This window comes from Schistocerca cancellata, chromosome 9 (genome assembly GCF_023864275.1).
Source record: "Schistocerca cancellata isolate TAMUIC-IGC-003103 chromosome 9, iqSchCanc2.1, whole genome shotgun sequence".
Lineage (NCBI taxonomy): Eukaryota > Metazoa > Arthropoda > Insecta > Orthoptera > Acrididae > Schistocerca > Schistocerca cancellata.
This window is the reverse complement of record NC_064634.1, coordinates 364,937,687-364,962,999: the sequence shown is the minus strand read 5'-3', so window position 1 is coordinate 364,962,999 and position 25,313 is coordinate 364,937,687. Positions and strand designations below refer to the sequence as shown.

Genomic DNA, 25,313 nt, shown 5'->3' with positions numbered 1-25,313 from the left:
AGGTCTGCTAACAGGGAGCCCCTCGGGCAGGATGCTGGACAGCCCCAAAGGGGATGGTGGGCATTGAAGTCTCCAGTTAACAAAAATGGTGCAGGTAGCTGAGCAATAACTTGCATCATGTCTGCCCTGGTAACAGCAGATGACGATGGAGTGTAAATGGTACAAATGGAAAATGGAAAAGTGGGGAGAGTAATTCGGACGGCAACTGCCTGCAGGCCGGTGTGCAATGTGATGGGATCGTAGTAAATATCATCCCGGACCAGCAACATAACCCCTCCATGAGCCAGAATACCTGCCACAGGGGGTAGGTCAAAACGCACAGAGGTGTAGTGTGCCAAGGCAATTTGATCGCATGGGCGTAGCTTCGTTTCCTGGAGGGCTATGACGAGCGGATGGTGCAAGCGGAGCAGCAACTTTAAGTCCTCTCGGTTGGAGCGAATGCTGCGAATATTCCAGTGAATAAGTGCCATCGTGAGAAGAAAAAGAAAAAGAAGATGCAAGAAGGGGTCACCTCGAAGGCTGCTGAGGGCCTGGCTTCGAGCGAGCACTGCCGCCGCTATCAGTAGGCGGAGAGTCATCGTCCATTGGTTCAATAGGTTCATCCACCATCTTGTTAAGATGGCCAGGAGGGGGAGGTTCCTCCGCCGGTGAACGGCCAGATGCTCGGCTACCAGCGGTGCGGCCAGGCGAAACAGATGACGCCCTGGGGCGGCAACCGCTGGGTGGCACAGGAGAAGAAACGCGCCGTGGCGGAGAAGGAGAACTGTGCTTCCTATGAGCCTTCTTGGAAGGTCGTTTAGTGGAAGTACTGGTCAATGGCTGGGGAGGTACGTAGGAAGTCTGCACGGGACAGTTCCTTCTTGAAGGCCCGTGCATCTGACTTCTGGGTCTTCATCTCGGCAAAAGCTGATGAAGGTGCTTGTGTCTGAGGGGTGATGGGAGGAAGAGGAGACGTCGACCGGGAGATCTTAGCACTGGCCGAACGGACAACCGTAGTGCTGAGGTCAGATCACATGTCTGCGTCGCCACCTCCCTGGTAGGCCGAGGAGAGGCAAGGACAGTACTGTATTTCCCCGCTGGCAGCAGCGTGGGTTTCCTACTAGCAAATAGCTTGCAAGCAGCCGAGGTTGACACTTTCTCTTTGACCCGAATTTCCTGTATACAGCGTTCTTCATTGTAGATGGGACACTCGTGGGAGGACGCTGCATGGTCACCCTGACAGTTCACACAATGAGGAGACGAAGGCGGACAGTCACCCTCATGGGCATCCCTGCCACAAGTGACACATTTTGCCGCATTAGAACAAGACTGGCGAGTGTGATTAAAACGTTGACACTCGTAGCAGCGCGTAGGTGTCGGGACATAGGGGTGAACAGAAATAACCTCATAGCCCGCTCTGATGCGCGATGGCAGCCGAACACTATCAAAGGTCAAGTAAAGTGTCCGGGTCGGTACAAGGTCAAGAAACTACGAGGAACTGTGGGGCAGGAGGTAGTACTTTTGTCACTGGTGACTGGTCAAGTTTCCGTTTTTGGGCAGAAGTCGAGAGAGAAGAAGAAGAAGAGAAATCCATTGCGGAGGAATCACCCATGATTGCCAGTGTCTCCGATGGCGCGCTCCTTCCTTGTGGGGACCCTCTCAGAGAGCACTCCCGCCTTAGGTGAATGTTTACACCTCAGGTCACACCTCCCGAGAAACGGACGGAGGGACCAATCGGCATGGTCGGAAGGTGTCAGCTCAGGCAATCACCCCTCCCTGGGCCTGGCCTTTACCAGGGGGTACGTGCGTGCCTTACTTGTCTACCCAGGGCGGGGAATTGCGCGTTACCCCGTCACCGGCTACGCGCGTGAACGCGTGGGTCGGCCTTTAGGCACACTTAGGGAGGAAGGAAGAAGAGGAAAAAGTGAGAGAGGGAGAGAAAGGACAGACTGTCTCAAACGCCGAGGCGGAGACCAGAGAAGGCAAGGAGAAGAAGGCAAGGGAAAAAGTAAGTAAAACAGTGAGATGGAGAAGAACAAAGAAAGGAACCAACCAAAGGAAGGAAGAAACCAGAAGAAGTGAAAAACCAAAATAACCACAAATATAGGTCGTGGAACTGTCCGTCTCCGGACGCAGGCGCTAACTACCCCCTTGAGGGGGAGGGACTCCTTTTAGTCACCTCTTACGACAGGCAGGAATACCTCGGGCCTATTCTAACCCCTGGACACGCAGGGGGAAATATACTGAGTGATCATCACACAGTAACTAAATAGTCAAAGTTTGGTATGAGTGTACTGTCAACTGTAATTTTCTCCTTTGAACTTCTAGGATTTGTCTTGCAATTACATATTGGATTTTGCATACTTGAAACTTATGGCTCTAGCTTGAGCACTATAAAATCGAGCTGCAAGAGTAAAAACGTGTAACGTGTAACATTTATGACATACTTTTCGCTTTGGGTTTAATAGACTGATGAAGGCAGCTGAGACAGCCCAAAAATATTTGTAAAGTGAGTGGAGCGAGTGCAGTTAAATCATGTACCACTGTTTGCAAAATACACCACTACATCAATTTGAAAAAGGCATATCTCGTATCCTGCATCAATTTGAATTATCTGACTTAACAAACATAATCCTCAATTCATGAGCTGGTAATGATACAAAATGACAGCAGAGTACGTTGTTGTGGTGTAATTACACTCATTCTACAAATATTACTGTCCAAAACCACACAATGTAAACTCCAGGTAGGAATATCAACACTGTAGGAAAAAAATAGACAGATTGCTACTTACTGTGAAGAGGATATGGAAAGTTGTAGACAGGCACAGTTAAAAGACACTCACACAAAGCTTTTGGCCACAGCCTTCATCCTTTAAACACACACACACACACACACACACACACACACACACACACACACACACACACACATACACGCACACATGCATGCAAGCCTCACCCACATGGCCGCCAACTCCTGCATCTTGGGCAGGTCCAAAATGCTGGAGTTGGCAGTCGTGTGCATGTGAGGTTTGCTTGCTTTTGTGTGTGAATGGTATGTGTCTCTTTTTTAAAGATGAAGGCTGTGGCCAAAAGCTTTATGTATGTGTATTTTATTTGTGCCTGTCTGCAACTTGACATTTGTTCTTTACAGTAAGTAGCGATCTGTCTTTTTCATACAGTGTTGATATTCCTACCTGGAGTTTACATTGTGTGGTTTTGAACAGTAATATTTGTAGAATGAGTGTAATTACCACAACAATGTACTCTGCTGTCATTTTGTATCACTATCAGCTCATGAACTGAGGACTAATTGTAAATATTACTGTCCACTATGCAACTGCAATGACAAGTCACAAAACAGGTGCCACACTATCTGTTATTGAATGTTAACATGGGGTGTGTCCAGCCTTCGCATTTATGATGGCTTGAATCTGCTGTTGGAGGAAAAGCAGTCCATTCTTTCTCAAGAGCTGAAACCAGAGAAAGTAATGGTGTTTAATGCAGGAGTCTGGAGTGACATCAAAATTCTAACTCACCCCAAAGGTATTCCCCACTGGCTTCAAACAGGACTTTGTGCAGGCCAGTCCACATCAGGAATGTTACTGGTGACAAATAGAGCATCACAGATGCTGCTTTATGACGGGGTGCACTGTCAAGCTGATGCAATCAGTTCCTCGTTCCTCTACTATATGCAGTACACATGTTGTAAAACGCATTGATATCCTAAACAGCATTTAGCATTATTTTGGGTGCAATAGGGGACACCACTCTAACCATGAAAAACACTCTCGTAGCCTAACACCTCCTCCACACTTCACTATTGACACTGCACATCAATGGCTGTTAATGTGCTCCAGTCATTTGCCAACCCAGACCCTTCCATCTGATTGCTACAAGGTACAGCATGACTCATCACTCCAAATCACGCGACTCTGATCATCTACTGTCCAGTGTCACTGCTCTTTACAGCACTCAGGTGTCACTTAGCACTGCCCCTACAGTAGTGTATCGCTTGTGAGGTGTTGCTCAATATTCTTTTTAACTTCCTATGCCACTCATCCACTGTTCAGTGTTATTTATCTTTACACCACCTCGAGTGTCACTTAGCACTGCCCCTGCAGAAATGTGTGGCTTATTAGGAGCTGCTTGACTGTTCTTTTTAACTTATGCAAAGTCATTGTGCTAGATGGACTGCTTGTAGCACTTTATAATTCATGAATTATTCCTTCCACTAACTTCACATGATTTTTTACAAACATCTTTCACAATGCTCGACAGTCGCTGTCCTTCAACACATGAGGTCTGCCCAGTCTTTGGTTTATCTGTAGTAGCTCCTTCGTATTACCACTTCACAATGACATCATAAGTAGTCAACTTGGGTAGCTTTAGAAGGGATGAAATGAGCCTAATGCATCTGTTACTCAGGTGACATCAAATGACTAGTCCATGTTCGAAGACTAAGCTCTCCTTACTGGCCACTTCTGCTGTTATGGCTACCCTAATAAAAACACAATACTCCCAGCTTCCTTTTATACTGGCAGGTCTGCCTCTCATGACATCTAGTAATCAATTCCGCATTACGTAGGACGTCGGATGCTTCTGATCAGACAGCATACATGTTACGGCTAGTTAAGTAATCAGCTCACTGAAATCAGCTCGCTGAAATCTCACTTACACTGTTAAGAAATATTCTTTGAATGAGTAAGTACTACATTCCGATTCACACTTACACTATAATACAGATAACAATGACCACTGTTAAAATAGAATAGTTGTAGTCTGGTAACATTAATCAGCAATGTATATAGTCTGCAAAATCTAGAACTGTCTGTCCCTCTGTGCCATTGCAAGACACTTCGATAATTCTCATAGCCTAGGGCTATCGTTCATATGGAACCATCAGGGAGTAAATAACTCTGTGCCAACTTTGAGGCACTGCACAGAAAATCAGCATCATGCTCAGCTTAGTGAACCTCTTACTATTTCAGTGTCTCTCTGTGTCATGAGTGTACTGCAGGTTGAAAACCTCTTCAACAAAGGCACTTTACACTTCTGTTGACAAAGCATCAGCAACAGTTATCTTGCTAATGCTGCCTTTTAAACTCTCTACAACCAGTGATGATTTCAATTTATGCACATTTCTCCTCCTTGAATTATTACTTTTCTGAAATGCCTGCAAATTTAATTTGCAGTTCATAACCAATAAATTAGTGTTGATTCCACATCTGCCCTTGGAAATGTTTTACAGTTTAAAATAGTTTCAGAACCTCTGTTTTACCACTATGTGATCTACATGAAGCATTCTCTAGTCTCCATGTCCCTTCATTTATACTATCTTCCTTCATTCGCCTTAGAATTATTAAATTTTGCTGTGTGCAAAATTTTACAGGCCGTGTCTCCTTCCATTCCTCTCCCCTCCAGTACCTTTTCTCCTACTTTTTATTCTTCTCTTCTTTTTCCTATTAGTGAAATGAAGTCCTCCATCACAATTAAGTATTTGATCCACTTAATAAACTGAATAATCTATTTTATCTCATCTTACTTTCTTTCAATCTCTTTACCATCTCTGGAGCTAGTCAGCACATAAACTGGTACTACTGTGACGGGTGCTTTCATTATACTGTCCACAGTAGCTTATGCACATTCTTCTTTCCTTATTTATTATCAGATCTACTCCTGTATTATACTATTTTATTTTGTTTTGATAACCTTGAACCACCCTGATTACAAGTCTTGTTCTTCCTGTCTCTGCACTTCACTAATTTCCACTATCTCTAATTTTAATGCATTCATATTCCTTTTTAAATCCTATAACCTATCTACTCAGCTAAGGGATCTAACATCCAACACTTAAACCTGTGTGACCACACCCTCCTCCCAAGTAGTTCCCATCTGGAGATCCGAATTGGGGACTATTTAACCTCTGAAATATTGTACCAAAAAGACATTAAAATCATACAGTAGACACACATGCATTCAGAAGAAAAAATAACAGCCATAATTTCCCCTTTCTTTCAGCTGTTTGCTGTACTAGCACAGCAAGGCCATGCTGGCTAATGTTATAAAACCAGACCAGTCAATCATCCACACTGGTGCCCTTGCAACAACAGAAAAGGCTGGTGCCCCTCTTCAGGACTCTTATGTATGACATCTCCACCTCACAAATGTAATAACATATGTGGTATGGTTATCTGTATGCCAGAGGTACACAAGCCACACCACATCAGCAAAGTCCATGATTCATATTATACCTCTCTTTTAAGATTAACTTTATATGAGGTGTGGCTACAAAATAACAGGACTGATGCTTTCACAGAGTAAGTACACATGTGCCAAATATGAATGACTAATAGCTGTAAAGCTTGAATCCTTCTCAGTTGAATACAGCGTCTCTGGTGCCTGTAGACAAATCAGTGTAGCTGCAGCCTTTGTTTGAGTAAGAGTTTATTTTATTTTGCCGGAAAAATGGTTAGTATAATACGAGAGCAATGAATTGTCAAGTTGCACATGAAACTTGGGAAAAATTCTAGTGAAACCAATCTTTTACTAAAAGTGCTGTATGGTGAAGACTGTTTATACATATGCACATACGTGAGTTTCCAAGATGGCAGGGAAGACACTGAAGGTGACTCATGCCTGAGGTGCCTTTCAACATGGAAAACTGACAAAAATATCAAAAAAATAGGTAATCTGATGGTTGGTTGAGTATTTGATCATTTGCTGACACTGTAGGAATTGACAAATAATGTGTAACCTGATTTTGCATAACCAATTTCACATGAGAAAAGTGTGTGCAAAACTGGCACTGAAAATTCTCATGAGTGAACATGTATAACCTCATGAAAATATCTGTACTGAGCCCTTGAATATAATTGAAAATTATCATAATTTCTTGAAAAGAGAGATAACATGACAAATCTTGGTTTTTCACTAATGACCCAGTAACTTTGTGCCAATCCATGCACTGGAAGGGTCCAACTTCACTGATAGCAAGAAACAGCTCAAATGAGAAAATCAAGATTCAAAGCTATGATGATTCTTTTTTCAATATTTGTGCAATTATTTATCTTCACTGGGTTCCTGAAGGTCAAACTGCTGATCAACATTAGTACCTTGAAGCTATTGCTCAACTCCATTAAAAAGGATGAAGAAGAAGAAGAAGAACCAAACTGTGGAAGTACAAGTCACAGGTTCTGCATCAAGACAACACAGTGGCTCATACTGCATTGTCTGTTAAGAAGTTTTTAGCAAAGTACAGCATTCCAGTGTTTGATCACACACCTTATTTACCTGACCCAGTACCACATGATTTATCTACTCCCCAAGGTCAAATCTGCTTTAAAAGGAGCAAGATTTCAATCCCTTGAAGCAGTAAAAGAAAAAGCAGCACATGTCATCATGGAGCTCACAAAGGAAGACTTCCAGCACTATTTCTATAATCAATGTAAAGCTGTAAAGTTTTCATGGAGCTTTTAAGGAATAGAGGAGGGGAGTATATTGAGGGCGATAATAACTAAAATATGTATGTTTTTTAAATAAAATGTTTTGTTCTCACTCTCTCTCTCTCTCTCTCTCTCTCTCTCACTCTCTCTCTCTCTCTCACACACACACACACACACACACACACACACACACACACACCAATATAAACTAGCTGTCAGCATGACAAGCACAAAATGGGCAAATAGAGATAGCAGTAAGATTTTGTCCAAATCGAAGGTATGCTGTTGGGCTTCATACCACTATCCCTGACATATAATCCATTATTCTGTCCCACATCAGCATAGCCTGCATCTAGTCGAGGCTGAGAGTGGCAAGCACTTCAGCAGTTGTCCACAGAGGTCGCCAACAGCAGCCGCACTATTTTGCCACGACTCGTCACGTGCACTAATAGGGCAAGACAATGATATTGTTCCGCCTGGGTGGCCAACAAGTGGGACACGGACTACTGCCGGTGGCCTCAGCCAATCACACAGACTAAGCACATCAATCTTTGTGGCTATGTTAGTCACAGTCCAGCGAGATAACGGCAGTTCTTCAGAAGGCAGCAGCAACATTTGTGTGAAGTTCATTGAGAGTAGCTGTCAGTCTGGAATCATCACCTGCAGTAAACAGCCCATGAGGATTGGAAGCACTGCAGCCCTTAGTGCAGTAACACTGGTAACAGACTTAATCTATAGCCAGGTGTTTACTCCTGGAAGTGAGTGTTTTCTTATGGGATCTAGTTCTTTTTAGTTCTTTGCATTGACTGATTTGCATATGTGCCTGCCCTGAGCTGAATTTTAAGGTTTACATGTGTGTTGCAGTAAATCAGTGTTCAATTATGTTATACTACTTAATTTGTGCAGCAGTGTTTCAGAACCCTATTACAACAGAGGTGACCACACACACACATTTGACAGCATGTCACTGTCTCAGGTAACAGTTGTGACAAAGAAAAGAAAACTGCTCATACTTCAATGGTGCAGTCATAGCAATTACCGGACCTATGCAACACACACAATCAAGCAGATACTGGAAATGGCAAAAGGCCTGCACAGGGAGTCACTGAAGAGGACATAATTTGGTGGAAATAAAGTGGATCACACAGTTAAGGTATTCCAAGTTTCAAGAGTGCATGGTGCAGTGTAGTTTCTATGTTTCCATACCCACAGTGTTGCTTTCAAGACAGTCAGTGGTTGCAGTAGACATTAAGATCATTTTATTATGAACTCTGGAACATAAATTTCATCGGACGTGTAAGACACTAGGACAACCATTTAAGGAATGGGTCACTATGTTGCAAGGTCTTACTTCGAACTGTAAATTCAAGTGTAAAAATCAGGATTGTAATCTTTCTTATGTCTATACAGTGAGGTCTGGGACGTGCTTATTGTTCATGCTCCAGATGTAGGACTGCTTAATGATTTCATTTGCTTGGTTAATCCCACATTGGAAGTGTGTTTATCTGTCATTCAAGGGTCACTCCATGAAAACTGAAGGTTTCGTTATGTCTGTAACACTTCCTGTTCCTTTTTTTAGTGGAAAATCAACATAGTTTGCATCATCAAACCTTTGCTGTAAACGAGGTGTACCAGGAGGAATGGTCAATGTTCAGGGATATGACAGGAAAAGTGACTGGAAGCACAAAACTCCAGTAAACATGGGTTCTAAAATGCATAATGTAAGAGCTATGAGCAGTTCTTCATCTTCTACTGCTTAGCTCTTTGTTTTCCATATTTTAAGAGGTGCTAGTATGGATCAAAACTAGGAAAAGAAGTCCAAAAACATAAGCTCTAAACTGTGTACGTTAAGGGCTATGTGCACTTTCTCATCTACGCTAATGTGAAGCACATCGTCTTCTATTGTTCACAGCTCTTAAGGTACGCGCTTTGAGCCCTCGTTTAGTACAAATTTTTGTTTCTCCTTGTTTTGCTCCATACGGCTTTCTCTCAAAACATGGAAAGCAAAGGACTTGCTACAGAATAGACTTGATTAACAGTATCAAAGATAGTGAAGTCCTCATAGCTCTAAGATATTCATTTCAGAGCTTATGTTTACTAGACATTTTTGTTTTGAACAATTGTTTCTGTCATATTCCTGTATACTGACCATTTCTCCTGGGACAACTTGTAGTGTTCATATTCACATCTGTTTTTAATACTACAATGTCAATCACACAAATGTCATGTCTGTAAAAACAAAGTAACCCTCATGCCTTTGAACAGACTAAGTAAACAGAGCAAGTTCTGGAACCCAGAGAAGCCGAGGTTCTTAAAACAGACTTTCATAATGGCAATGCATTTTCAGTCTCAAGAGTAAACAACCTGCCAAAAGTCAAGGAATAGTTTCACCCCACATAAAGAAGGTAAGTGAAAAATCATCGGGCATCACTCTTCTAAGTTCTAATTGCGCTCAGTGCCTCATGACTCATAACAGATTCACAGTCCTGGATTCGGACAACCACAACTGGGTCACAGAAGACATTGTGGACTGTGCACTGTCATACTCTTCCTTTGTTTTCCCTAAGGCAATTGAGCCCTTGGAGCCAGTTCCACCCAGATTATGAGAGACTTTTTCTAGGGATGAACTGGCTATCTCTTGTGCACACCCACACAAGCTGCCCTTCTGTCATTAGGGTGACTAGTAAAGGGACACTTCCAACGACCCAGGTTCTGATTTTCACTGTGCAGGGTCTCCGGTCCATGGGATAAAACACCTTCGCAGCACGCCTTCTCATCAAGAGCCGAATGGTGGTGAACAGGGTCATTCAGACATTCAAGGCGCAAATGAAAAACCTCACTAAAAATCTCATGACTAACTACACATTAGAAGATGCCTTACTAATGATTGTTTTTTCTCACAGAAGCTCTCCCCACAAGGAATCATCCGCTGTGGAGATAAGGACTCTATTCTTCCTCAAAGTACTATGCCAACAGGGAAACACTGATGCCAGTGAACTGGCAACAGGAAAATTTCCAGCTGACACATCGTACTTGCCAAGGAAGTGAAAGGGAGGGGGGGAGGGGAAACCTCAGCACCACAGCAACCTACCAGTGTCCACACCCTGCCAACAAGTGAGCTGATGGACGCAAAGCTCAGCAGTGTATGCACAGAGGTCAGGATGGATATGGACTTCATCCACCAACCACTGTAGCTGTCAAAGGAGATCAACTGGCTTCACCTCTCTTCCTTGGGGTAAGGGACACTGTGTCCCACACCACTACCCTTGCCAGGTTGTCCACTCTTCCATCATTCCGTTGCATGTCATTGCAGCCTACATCTCAGTGAGGCCAGAATAATGTTCAGTTTGGCGATTGTCCACAGAGGTTGGCATTGGCGATTGTGTTGTTTTGTCAAGCACTCTCATGTGCACCATTTGGGCTTTATAACTCAATACCCAGCGAGTCAGTGGCAGTTCTTCACTGGGCAGCAGCAGTGTTTGTCAGGGGTTCGTGGAATTCATCGAGAGTATCTGGAGTTCCTCATCAGCTGCACAATCTGGAGCCATGCTCAGAAACAGTCTGAAGAGAATGGCTGCTGATCTAGAATCAGCCACTTACAGTAAACACCTACAAGGATAGGAACCATTGGGTATTTACATCTGGAAGTAACCGTTTTGTTATGGGACTTGTTTCTCCGTCTGGACAGATTCATATGTGTGTCTAACCTGAATTGGGTGTTTGGTTTACATGTGTCGCATTAAAGTTCAATTACATTGTACTAATTAATTTGTGGAGCAGTGTTGCAGAACCTGATAATGACATAAGCGACCACCTACATACGGTGGCGCAGTCAACATGATATCAAACCACTTAACAACATACGCACCACGCGAGACAAAACATGTGCACGGCTGGTGCAGACACTAGGTGTGCCATGATTATCACTGGTGGCAAACAACTAGTGCCAGCCATAACCGCCACTGGGCAAGAACATATTTACAGCAGAGGTGTCATTGGCTACCAAAAATTGAAGCAGTGGGCAAATGGCATATAGTGCAGCTAATTGCTTGCCAAATCAATGAGTAATGACAATAACCAATGAACAACCATACCATCCAGAACAATCTTCTTACTATGGGGTTTTGAAGCCACTGCTCATGTACATCTTCTCATTACACTTCACAGGGCACACAGTCTGTCTTGAGTAGGACCACCACCTTTTGACACTAAACATAGAAAAAGCTACTCTGTCCAATCCACATTGCAGTTCACCTAAACTCTACCTAATGGAGCATATCAAGGGCAGTGTTGGGTAAGATTTGCTCCCTGTATCCAGCTCCAAACAATGTAATAATGATAACAGAACTTGAAGTAGCCAAAGAGATGGCTGGAAGCTACAAGCTGCATACAGAGCAATTTAAACAGCCATCTGCCCACTAGTCTATGAAAAATAATAAAACTTGTGCACTGTGGCTGCTACTAGACAGACTAATTTGTTTTCCTTTTTCATCTTTTGTAGAAATAGCACAATTAAATCTGCTTCTGTCATCTATGTACACCATACATTAGCCTACAAAAGACTGTCTTCCATTCACTCTGCAAAGGTGTGAAAAGACAATTAAAAATGTGAACAATTTTGCTCTCAGTATGTGACCTGGCATCACAGTTATCGAAATTTACGAGTATCTACGCAAACTGGTGAATAATCTCATGTGAAAACATGATCAGTTCCTCCTTTATTTAGAAATGGAACATTGTCTTGTAGCAACTGAGTGTGATATCAGGGATATTGAAATTTCTAAAATTAACAATTATGTTACCTGAAAGGAGTAACCTCATTTAAATGGTATGCCTACAGTATCAAATTGCTATCTGAAAACAATCATTTGGAAAGGTAAGAGTAACAGCTGTTTGCGTCTTTTCCTTTTTCCAGTGTGTTGTGCAGATATTTTGACTGATGATGTCAAATATAGATACACGTTTCTCTACTCCCTTCGCAGTTACAAAGAAGAAGAAAAGTTAAAAATACAATATAATAACTGATTTAAAAAAGTAGTAAATACTAATGGCTGAATACCTACAGTATTACAAAATACTTCAACAAAAGAAACTTATCCATCATTAACAATACAGTTTTTACCTGGTCAATGCCAATCCGATGCCACTTCAGATATATCTCCTCCGACAAAAAAGGTGATGGAGGAACTGACAATGGCTCCTCTGCTTCTTCTGCAGACGGTAAATGATTATCATTTGAAGCTCGAGAAGAAGAGGATGGCCTGGGTACTGGCGCACAATCATCAGAGTCCGAATTGCTGGAAGACGGTACAAGGGATGAACCACTCAGTCTTTGAGACATACTCTGTCTCCTTTGCCTAGAACTGCCATGTTTGGAAGAACTACCAGAAGAACGCCGAGATGTGACTTTTGCTCCAGGTTTTGTTTCTTCTTCAGAGTCAGATCCTATACCTATCCTCAAAAAAGATGGAGCCATGCCACCTGCTCCTTTCCCCTTAAGAAGCATTTCAATTCTGGTATCCAAATCCAACACTTTCGGTGCTTCTGGGCTTTTGTTGTCACTATGCCTATGCACCTTACCAGGCCCCTTGATTTTAGGCACCGGTAGCCTATCAGGTGAAAACACTACACCACGAACATCACCAGTCACTGGAGTCCAGGTTGGTGTTGCGTTGGCAGGAGGGAGGGTAGTCACTGTGGCACCATTGCCTGCACTGTGCACTGGAACCTGTCGCAGAGCTGAAGAAGATGGTGGGGGATGTTCCCACCGAGGATGTACGTCACTCCACGTCCCCTGCCACTGTGTTTGTGGTTGTGTAGGTGGCGGTGGTAAATGATGAATAGGTGGAGGGGGAACATGTGTAGGAGGTGGCGGTATGGGTGGAGGGGGCTGGTGAAGTGGTGGTGGAACAAATGGCGGAGGTGGCTGTCGTGCAGTTGGTGGAGGAATCTGTGGATGATATGCTGGGTAATGTGACGCACTAGAACTTGGAGGTGGAGCTGCTGAGGAATAACGATGATTGTGATAGTCGTAAGTTGTTCCTGCTATTGCAGATGGTGTTGAATGGTTAGAACCTTGTACAACACCAGAGCTATTGTGATAACCAGCACTGCTGTAGCTTCTCTCAGAGTAAGTGTCACTCTGACCAGTCCCATAGTCACTAGTGCTTGAACCAGGAGTCGAATAATCTCTATGCCTATATGTATGATTTTCGATGCTGTAATCACTGCGAGTGTAAACAGAAGTTAGCTCCTTTTTCAACCCCAAAATTTCTTCCTTATCAGGCCATGGCCTCTCATGATCCTCTGATGATAGGTCACGACCCAAACTCCCCTTTTTAATTAGTTTGTTCTTGATTAAGATATCATCCTTGTCCGTTGCGCCACATGAAGACTCATCCAAATCAGTATTTGGTTCTTTCTCTGGCTTCTTTTCCGTTGTCTTCTCATCAAACAGCTTTCGGCACTCTTCTCCTGAAAACCAAAGTCATTCACATGTACAGAAAGTTTTAGGAGAGAACCATTCACATTTGTATAGTCTGTGTAAATACGTATGACATGTATGACAGCATTAATGTTTAACCAACACACAAATTGATGTATTAAATAACTCTAAACAAGAAATTTATGTAACATACCACTTCAAGTACAGGATCCAGATAACTTGGATTAAATACACAATTTTTGCAACATGAACTTTTAACAAGAGAGAGTTGTAAAACACAAATATCACAGTACGTCATAATATCAGTTCTTTACGGCAAGTGAGCTATCACATAATAAAGAAAAAAAATGAGGCTACCGGGAAGATAGTATATCACACACATGGGGTGGGAGAGGGGAGTTAGCATGAATCTGACAAGGCACGCTCTTGTAATGAAATGTGCAACTAGTAACAATACAAAAGCATAAATTGCCAGAGCTTTATAGTAGTTTAAGGTATAAACACACCAGAAGAAGAAAATAGTAATAATAATGATTCATGATTGCAATACAGGATCAAACAATAAACACCAGATATTACAGCAAGCATATTATTAAAGATCCCAATACCACAACAGATAAATGCAGACTTTGCAAACAACAAATAGAAACAGTAGATCACATCACAAGTGGATGCAGAATACTAGCAAATACAGAATACACCAGAAGACATGACAATGTAGCAAAAATAATACGTCAACAACTTGCCCTACAACATAAACTAATAAAACAACACCTTCCCACATACAAGTATGCACCACAAAATGTACTGGAGAATGATGAATACAAATTATACTGGAACAGAACCATTATAACAGATAAAACAACACCACATATCAAACCTGACATCATACTCACCAATAAACAGAAGAAATTAACACAACTAATTGAAATATCCATACCCAATACAACAAATATACAGAAGAAAACAGGAGAAAAAATTGAAAAATACATCCAACTGGCTGAGGAAGTCAAGGACATGTGGCATCAGGATAAAGTTGACATTATACCAATTATATTATCAACTACAGGAGTCATACGACACAATATCTGCCAGTACATCAACGCAATACAGCTACATCCAAACTTATATATACAACTACAGAAATCTGCAATTATTGATACATAATAATAATAACCTCAGCAGATTGAAATGCAAACGTCAGAATTTGAAGAATTATATGCTGCCCCCAAAGGATAAACCTAAATGGGAAAGTTAATGGCTTGAAAGATCATAGGCAGAAGTAAAATGCCTAGTTATTGTCTGACACAACAGCAATGCAGAAAGATTAAATGCCAATGAGCATGGAAAGAATGATGCAAGGAAACAACACACAAGTAGTATAAGAAGTGAAAATTTATGCTCCATTAAAAATGTCTTCTGCCATCTTCAATTTTTCAACAATTTACCCATCCGATTATTACATTAAGTCTACTTCTTCCTTGAGAGGAAATCTACAAACATGATACACAATATGGAGCCAAAAGCACTGCCAAAGAATACATTTATATAGCCTTCCATCTACACCCCACTTCACTCAAATACCAAACACAAAGACAGAAATAAACTGCAGCTGTGGATTATGTACACAGTATGTTTCGCCATGTAGTATTATATTAGCGCAACACCATACAGTCACAAAAAAATTCTGTGTTCGCCGTACGGCCATACCAGAAATGTTTAATTCTACAGAAGAGAACATCAGATCTCCAAACAACACTACTGGCCATTAAAACTGCTACACCAAGAAGAAATGCAGATGATAAACAGGTATTCATTGGACAAATATATTATACTAGAACTGACATGTGATTACATTTTCATGCAATTTGGGTGCATAGATCCTGAGAAATCAGTACCCAGAACAACCACCTCTAACCATAATAACGGCCTTGATACGCCTGGGCATTGAGTCAAACAGAGCTTGAATGGCACGTACAGGTACAGCTGCCCATGCAGCTTCAACACGATACCACAGTTCATCAAGAGTAGTGACTGGCTTATTGTGACGAGCCAGTTGCTCGGCCACCATTGACCAGACGTTTTCAATTGGTGAGAGATCTGGAGAATGTGCTGGCCAGAGCAGCAGTCGAACATTTTCTGTATCCAGAAAAGTCCGCACAGAACCTACAACATGCGGTTGTGCATTATCTGCTGAAATGTAGGGTTTCGCAGGGATCGAATGAAGGGTACAGCAATGGGTCATAAGATATCTGAAATGTAACGTCCACTGTTCAAAGTGCCATCAATGCAAACAAGAGGTGACCGAGACGTGTAACCAATGGCACCCCATACCATCACGCCGGGTGATACGCCAGTATGGCGATGACGAATACACACTTCCAATGTGCGTTCACCGCGATGTCGCCAAACACGGATGTGACCATCATGATGCTGTAAACAGAACCTGAATTCATCCAAAAAAATGTTGTTTTGCCATTTGTGCACCCAGGTTCGTCATTGAGTACACCATCGCAGGAGCTCCTGTCTGTGATGCAGCGTCAAGGGTAACTGCAGCCATGGTCTCCTAACTGATGGTCCATGCTGCTGCAAACGTCATCGAACTGTTCGTGCAGATGGTTATTGTCTTGCAAACGTCCCCATCTGTTGACTCAGGGATCGAGACGTGGCTGCACGATCCATTACAGCCATGTGGATAAGATGCCTGTCATCTCAACTGCTAGTGATACGAGGCCATTGGGATCCAGCATGGCGTTCCGTATTACCCTCCTGAACTCACAGATTCCATATTCTGCAAACAGTAATTGGATCTCGACCAACGCAAGCAGCAATGTCGCGATACGATAAACCGCAATCGCGATAGGCTACAACCCGACCTTTATCAAAGTCGGAAATGTGATGGTACGCATTTCTCCTCCTTACTGAAGGCATCACAACAACGTTTCACCAGGCAATGTCGATCAACTGCTGTTTGTGTATGAGAAATCTGTTGGAAACTTTCCTCATGTAAGCACGTTGTAGGTGTTGCCACCGGCAACAACGCTGTGTGAATGTTCTGAAAAGCTAATCATTTGCATATCACAGCATCTTTTTTCTGTCGGTTAAATTTCATGTCTATAGCATGTCATCTTCGTGGTGTAGCAGTTTTAATGGCCAGTAGTGTATAACATATTTGTGGAGAAAACCTACAGCAATTGTTGAAGAAAAGCTAAATGTGAAATGGACTCTTGTCTGAATGTATCTAGAGTACTGGCTTGAGAACCATAACTTACGGTAACATTTGTGAAAACTGCAACATTAAAGAAGATAGATGCAACTGAAATACAACACAAGACCTCCTTCATAACATTGAAATTATTAAAATTACAGAATTATACATGATCTCTAATTTCAAGAATTCTATATGATAAAGACCACCATATTTCAAAATAACCGTCTCTGGATGTCATGTCGCAAAATTGAAAAGGCCTACATTTCTGTGGAAGGTCCCTCCTGATAGTTTGTATGAAATTCAGTAAAGTAACAAAAATTGCTGTGTGATGGTACAGTGTCCTCACAAGGCAATGTATATGCTGTATATTGATAATGTTAGTTATTGATGATGTTCTCCATTGAGTGTGTTGTAGCCGTGGTTACCAGTATAAGTTAATCTTTGCTTGTTCGGTACGCTGGGGATCGGTTGTTGTTGTGATGTGAGTTAGTTGCAGTTGTTGTGCTCTCGGCCTGAATAGAGTGAGACGAGCTCGGATAGTGCATTTGTTAGTTCAGCTCAGTAGCTATCGGTCGTTGCTGAAGTTTCAGTGTGGAATCAGTCAGTAGCAAATTGTGGCCTGTAGACTGAAATGCTGAATGTTATGAAACAAGTTGATGTTTACTGAGTGTTTGAATAAATTATAATTCATCACCCCTTAACAATCGATGTTCTCACTTGAAACAGGTCATAATAGTATCCCTGGAGGAATCATTTAATGAGATTAGCTGCACGGAAAGTTTCTTGGAAAAGTAAGCAGAGACTACAACCTAATATAGCAAACCTGGAGGAATACTGACAGGGTCGTTATACAAGGAGACTGATGACGATGAAGTCGCAATCTGCAACAATGTTCAGATCCAATGCCTGATTACCAGCATCTATGTATGGTGAGTGAATAAGACATTTTTAACAGCGGCTCGACTTCCAAGCAACATTGAACAAGATTTTCAATGTTGAATGATAAGCAGTGAATAATTCCATTTTAATTATAATTTGCATGTGCAGTATACAATTGAACAACAATATCTATTCAAACAGTCAATGTTAACATAATTGATGGAGAGGACAGTGTTAATCAGGACAGTGGTGATATGGATATTGTTAATGAATCAGAGCTATGTGGTAGAATTCAAAATGTAGATGCCCCAGAAAGTGAAAATATAAATCTGAATGTAAATGTTCAACCACACGAGGCAGCAACAGATAATAATAGGGCTGAGCTAATAGGAAGAGAGATGTACTGATGCACTTTTTATAAAAAAATGAACACTGGTCTGAACAAAAAAAACTTGATGATCATGAGTGGAAGCAGAACAAAAAATTCAAACAATACAGTAAAAAATCTTAGATCAAAAGCTAGTGAATTTCTGTAACGAGTTTCAGAGTCAGTTTAATAATTTTGCTCTGGGATGTAGGAAATTACTTGATGAGGAACAATCGGAGGTCATGTATAAGGTTACAACACAGTGTCAAAAGATCGAAGCAGATGTAACTGAGCTAAAGAAACAACTCAACTCACAGACTACAGTGCAAAACAAGCTTTACTGAGCAGTGCTGTTACAATAATGAGATAGTTTGAGCTCAAACTGTGTGTGAGGAAAAGAATAAATCAGTCATTAAAGTAGTATCAGCTGGGCAACAACAATGATTCAATTTAGAATAAAAAATACAGACACTGGAAGACAGAATGAAGAAAGTAAGAATATCCTGTGCCCCAGTAGATACAAACACTATCCAACAAGAAACAGAAATGTTAATGCAAGAGAATCTTGGTACAGGTTGTTGTAAAAACTTTGTTATCAGTGTGCTTGGTCAAAGACAGTTTAAAGAATTTAACCCATATAAACAATTACAGCCCGTGGATTTAATGAAAGAATTTTAAGTTGTACTTGCATGAATTCAGAATGAATCTGGAAAAAAAAATAATCTATATTCATGTAAGACACATGAATGTGGGTGCTAGAACATGGGAAACCACGTATCGGATCATCAGACTACACTTCCAGACCTCTAAAGCGCGTTTCTTCGCAAATACTGGCCGTGTGAGAAACAACGAAATAGAAAGGGGAAGTTATTTGCCATGTATAATTATGATCGACACGAGGGGTCGATGCGTGACTTTCTTCAAAAACACTGGGAGCACAATAGTTTTCTGGATGATCCTATTAATGATGACAATTAGATCATATGTTTGATAACACATTTACCAAGGAAAGTAAGGGAACAGCTGATATCGCAAACATTCCATGATTTTGATGAGTTGTGACAAGTTGTTGATTGTTTAGAAGAAATAGATAATGAGGGAATGTTGAGGGGCTCAGATCAAAATTCGACTCATCACAATCAACAGTTTCAGTGATATGATGTACCATGGCAAGATAATTACGGATATCAATTGTGGGACCAACAATGTGGCAATTAACAGTAACGTAATGATATGTGAGGAGATGTACATTTGAAAAATTACTAGCATAATGTTGACCAAATTCGAAACAATGAGTGGAGAGAAAATAATTTTGGTAGGCATAACCGGCAGACAGTAGATGATGGAAGAGTTTGGGATCATTCGTCACTCACAGATACAGATGACAGACAGCAACAACACACACTATCTCTGGCAAACTAGAAGTAGTTTATGATGAGATCCGCTCCAGAACACCTGAGCAGTCTAAAGGGTCAAATAGGAGAATACAAATGATTAAATGTGCAACTTGTAGTTTAACTTTTTATCACACAGCACAAATGTTTACGTATAACTAAGCAAGTGGTCTATATGGCTTAAGGAATCCTTACAACCACAAGAGATGGATTATCTCTGACTTGTGATATAATGACACTGTGGATATAATGCGGAACATTACATGTACAATGGACTGACTATTTCTGATTGAGAATTGCGGAGAGTAGGATCGCAGTGAAATTGAAATTAGCGGCACTGTTGTAAGCCGCCATCCTGAATATCGAATGTAATTTAGTGAATTGTGATAACATTTCATCTCACACAAAAGGATGATATATACTAGAATGTAGCCAGGAAAATCATTTATGGAAAATTATAATTTTATGAATGGAAAAGGTATGTTCAGTTCTTTGCATATTTTAATTTCTCCCTCGTTTGTGGTTCGGGATATTTTTTGGTGTGTCATAACTTGTAGGGGACTTTGTATCCTCAAAAATCAGTACAGCCTGCACCACAGTCCTTTATGCTCTATTTTAAGAGATTAAATTCTGGACTTTATCAAAACTGATATACAACTTGGACACCGATTCCTATGCTGCAGAGAGAGTACATCATAACATCCAAGACGGCATCCCCACGGCATACGTTTGTGCCTCTGATTATTTTAAGAATTATCAGAGTCGACAATTGCTGGGATTCTGCAGAGCCACAGAGATTTTAGTCCTGGTTGAGTAATTAATTTTATACCTGGACGAGTGGGAGATAACTGTAAAAATATTGGGGAAGTGACTTTTCTCACCCAAAAGTTTCCATTCAACTACCCACATATTATTCACTCATACTAATTTAACCTCAAATTTCAGAAGGGAATAGAAGTTAAACTGGCGATTGTTTAGGACAGGGCTCTGCGTATGATATTCGTGTGTATCTGTTTCATGCCACAACGGAACAAGTATTGCTGCTACGACATTAGGTGCAGACTACGCAGGTTCATCACACACGAATTTCAGACCAGAAAGTCGACGAAAGACAACATAAAAAGGCAAAACCTCTAACAAATTATCTTTCTGCATCTTTTATACCACAAACTTGGTCCTTGAAGTGAATAGAAGCGGAAAGGACTCTATTGCTGTTCTATGTAAAGGGTATTTTTCCATTTTCGCTATCATTCTGTAAACTTCTGCGGCAGTAGTTTGTGAAGTGCTATTATAATTTAATTATGTGTGAAGTAGTGACTCAATTTATCGTGTGTGTTAATCAGAAAAGTAGAATTTATGGAACTGTTGACAGCAATGACCTACAGCTGCTGCGCAGGATCTGGCTAGATTCTCGACACCCACAATTGACCCGCTACTGCAATTATGCGAAAGCTTAGTTTGCAATCTGATAATGTGTCTCATATCGCGCAAGTGCTGTCAACCGTGAAAAAGAGCAGAGAGGTGTGAAAATTCAAGTCATTCAGATGGCACAATCACAGTTAACCACAGCACAAGCACAGTCTGAAATCCAGACACAGGCTGACTTAATTCTGCTGATCGTGCAAAACCAAAACAAAGTGCAAGAGATGATAGCTGATCTTATAAGAAAGCAAGACGCCTTGTCGATGAGTTACAAGAGTTGCACAGGCTCAGGACAAATTTCCGATAGAGATCGAAAAATAGGTGATACTGTCAATGAAATTATGAATTGACAGAATCAGGCAGAAGAAACGGTTGCTAGCCTCGACAAAACAGTGCAAGATATTTCCTCAGGACAAGAAGATAAAATCAAAGAAACTTTTGTGGTACATAAGCATTGCTTTTCAGAGGAGATCAATAACTGGGCAAAGGCAAAGAAACAGCAGCTGAATCTGGCAATTACAGATCGTGTAATATATACTGTCTCAAACTTATCCTCAGATGAACTGCCAGACGAGAATTTCTTTAAGAAAAGATTAGAAGTGGTTAAGACTCAACTAGGTTCTGACTTTGTGAAATGGGAGGAGCAAGTCAAGGAATGTGTTAAGATGACCAAAGGAAAGCCAGAGGAGTTTCATGGGGTGGTGCACAGTGGTAGCAAGGTATATCAAGCTCCATGACCACAAACTTCGGGCGACACATCCAGTTATGGAAATCCAAATGTATATTTGCCATACTATTGTCCCTCATATTGCCCACATAAAACCACTACAGGCTAGTAGATGTATTCCACACCTAATATCAAGAAGAAAATGCTCAAGTATCGACAATTTCATTTATTTCATTCTGATAAGAGGATGATACATCCCACGGTTTCATACAAAGCTTCAGGGGAGCTTTACCAAGGAACTGGTCCTGATACACAGAAGACTAGCTCCATATCAGTCTACATTCAAGGAGAAGGTGCACTATGAGCCACTGACGCATGCAAATCTTGTATGACTTATGATGAATTTTAACAGGTACTGATCATGTGGAATCCACCAAATGTTCCACTAAGCAGTATTTTACACTGAACAATTGTCATTTATGCAAGGGACATTTAAGAAAATACTTCAAAAAATATCAATAAATGTCGCTAAGTGAACGATCCATTACCACAATAGGATATAACGGCAACATTAAAAGCTAGATTACCGTTCAGTGTCAGAAACCAGCTAGTTAATGTGTCGGATGAAAATTTGGAGGAATTTTTATCTGGGTTAGATTCAATCGAGCTGATTCAAGAAGACCTGAAGTCCATGTTAGGATCGAATAACGGGTATAATAATGTGAACATTGGTGTGTATCACTCACCAAGTGGCTGTGGAAATAGCAGTAATGCACCAAGAACCAACCAAATGGATAAAACAAATGCGAGCAATGTACCAAATGGTAATCCAAATACTCGTTGGAAAAACAACAGTGGAAATGGCAGTGGCTTCTGACCAGCCAGAAACAAATTTAATAGAGGTGATCGGATGTACAATCCAGTCCAATCTAATAACCAACAATCATCAACAAACCAGTTTTGGAACAATTAGCTTTTCGCAACAGCAACAAGACTATCAGTTGCAGTCTATGCCAGGTGTTTGGCACATGCAGACACCAATAATTATGGAGGTAACAGATGGCACAAATAGTGGCAGTGACGTGTGTCCAACAAGCTAACTGTGACCACCACGAGTCCCACATATGTTCCCAGGGATTCAAATAGGGGCTACAACCAGCAATTGCAGATGCTATAGTATAATGATGAAAAGGAATCATCAGACGAATTGTGAGAGGATATTTATCAATGTGACAAGGTTTATCCTTTCATGCCTGTGTCTGAAAATCTTTGTTACAATCGAAGGAATTCCAGTTGCCGTAACATTACACACAGGAGCTTCGGCTAATGTAATATAAACTGCTTTGTTCCAAAAGCTATCGCGAAAAGCAAAACTATCAGTTTTGCCGGTAGGGAACAGTAGAATCATAGGAGCACTAAACACAAGATCCACAAGTGTCAGGATGCAGACTCAAATGAAAGTGAATTCGGGAAATGCAGCAAATACAAGCGCAATTCTAATTGTTGAAAAATTGATAGTGGATTGTATCCTAGACACTAGTAGCATATGAGAAAGGAATGGAAGCATAAACTTCTCATCGGGGAAAGCAAAATTTTGGATTGACGGTTTTTTAATGGAGGTTGATTTAATACAGAAAGAAGGAGTGCAGCTCACTTAAACTTGATCATCGCAAATAATAATGTTTCCCCTGAGAACAAAGCATAAATTACCAAGCTCCTCATTACCTCATTTGGTTGTTTTTGAGGAAAAACATGGAATTATCAAAGGATGTACTGTCGTCTTAATGTTATGCCACATAAGACATATGGTCATAGCTTCTACCCAGTTCCCTGGTGTCTTAAGAAACCTGTAGAAGAAGAAAATACAAACAACTTGCTTCACACATCAACCAAATTCACGCCTGCTTAACTGATGTTCAGAAGAAAGACAAGAAATGGATGGGTAGATAAATTCAAGGCAGAAGATACTGACATACCTTGGGAAGAGAAAATTAGACAAGCTCCGGTTAATCTCACTGAAAAGGCCTGAGTTAGAAAAAGGGAATATGACAGGAATGTCAAACGGATGCAGACATTTAGGATTGGCAGAAAGGTATTGCTGCAACAACATTCACAATTCTTATTGCTTTCCCAAAAGAATTGGAAATAGCACTCATTGCACACTGGATCATTCATAATTGGGAAGATTCCAAACCACGGTGCGTATTTACTGGTGTATCCAAAAAGTTTATGACTTAAAGGACTGTATCCCCATCAAGATATTAAGAAATATCATGTGAAGTGACTAACCATGCGAAAAGGACTGATATGACTAAAATCATAGTGATTAAGAATTTCATAGTAAGGAGTGATGGATTACGATTAAATTATGCACTGCACAGTGAGTAGTTCAGAGAAGTAATGATAGTGTTTATCTAGTAAATCAAATTAATTCTTTATTTTTAGGAAGAATGTGTGTGTGTGTGTGTGTGTGTGTGTGTGTGTGTGTGTGGGAGTGCGCGCACACACGTCTACATTTTTAGGGTTGTGTGATGTTCAATTTTAATCTTTTAAGTTATGATTTAGGTTGTGTCTATGTGTTTTATCCACTCAGTTTCACGCATTATAAGTTACTCTTGGGTGTGCAAGGAAATGTACTTGAACTGACTGAACTTACCCGAAGGACATTTTAGGGACTTGCAGGAATCATCGATAACAAAATGTTAAATTTTGCTACCTTCTTGCCACTTGGTGTAGTTGCAAACTGGTTTGTATGTAAGGTGTAGATTGGGATTGGTTAGATGGTACCCTAATTTCGTCATGCATGTGTAATATCAACACAGCTTTTCTCTGCAGTGATACATTCCATGTATTTAGGAGGCATAGTTATATCAGCCTGAAAATCAAGGATGGATATCCATTTCAGTCTCTGAGCCATGGAATTTCTTCTCCTTTCACATCTAGAAACATACCATTTTCCATACAAACTGGAAAAAAAATCAAGAATCTTAGTTCTGCTGGCCCACTGAATAGTGCAGTGCTAAGGTGACAAAGTTCCACAATTTCAGGACACAACCCCTCCTGACAAACGAAACAATGTATACTGCAGATGTCCTTTACAAAGTCACTCTTCACTTTAATTTTTAAACATGAGACAAAACCTTGCTGGCACTCAACCATTTGTGGCACACCGTCTTTGCTTCAGAATGCATGCCTCCTCCCCCCTCCCACACCCGCACCCCATCCTCCACAGCACCACACTCAAGTTTCTACAGACTCACATGCAGCTTCAAAAATATTGAGCCCCGTTCTCATGTAACACATTGGAGCCATATCTAGTAGCTGCTCAGTAACTTACAGCTGAATGTCAACACCATGTACAAAACAGCAAGTGAATGCAATTGGATATATCTTTGCTCTTATGAAGTAGAAGAGAAAAAGCTGTGAAACTCAGAGCTTTACACCTGAGCTGTGCCTCTAAATCAGTTTCTGTGTCGAGGATTCAATGGAACACCATTTGCTT

General features: G+C 41.1%; 1 protein-coding gene across 1 annotated transcript in view; it reads right to left on the bottom strand.

Annotated features, from left to right (window-relative positions):
• LOC126100296 (histone-lysine N-methyltransferase SETD1B) overlaps positions 1-25,313 on the bottom strand; it is a 191,271-nt gene that overhangs the window by 78,552 nt on the left and 87,406 nt on the right. The window contains exon 5 of the mRNA XM_049910902.1: positions 12,549-13,900. Within this exon, the coding sequence (XP_049766859.1) occupies positions 12,549-13,900 (1,352 nt within the window). The remainder of the gene's footprint in view (positions 1-12,548; positions 13,901-25,313) is intronic.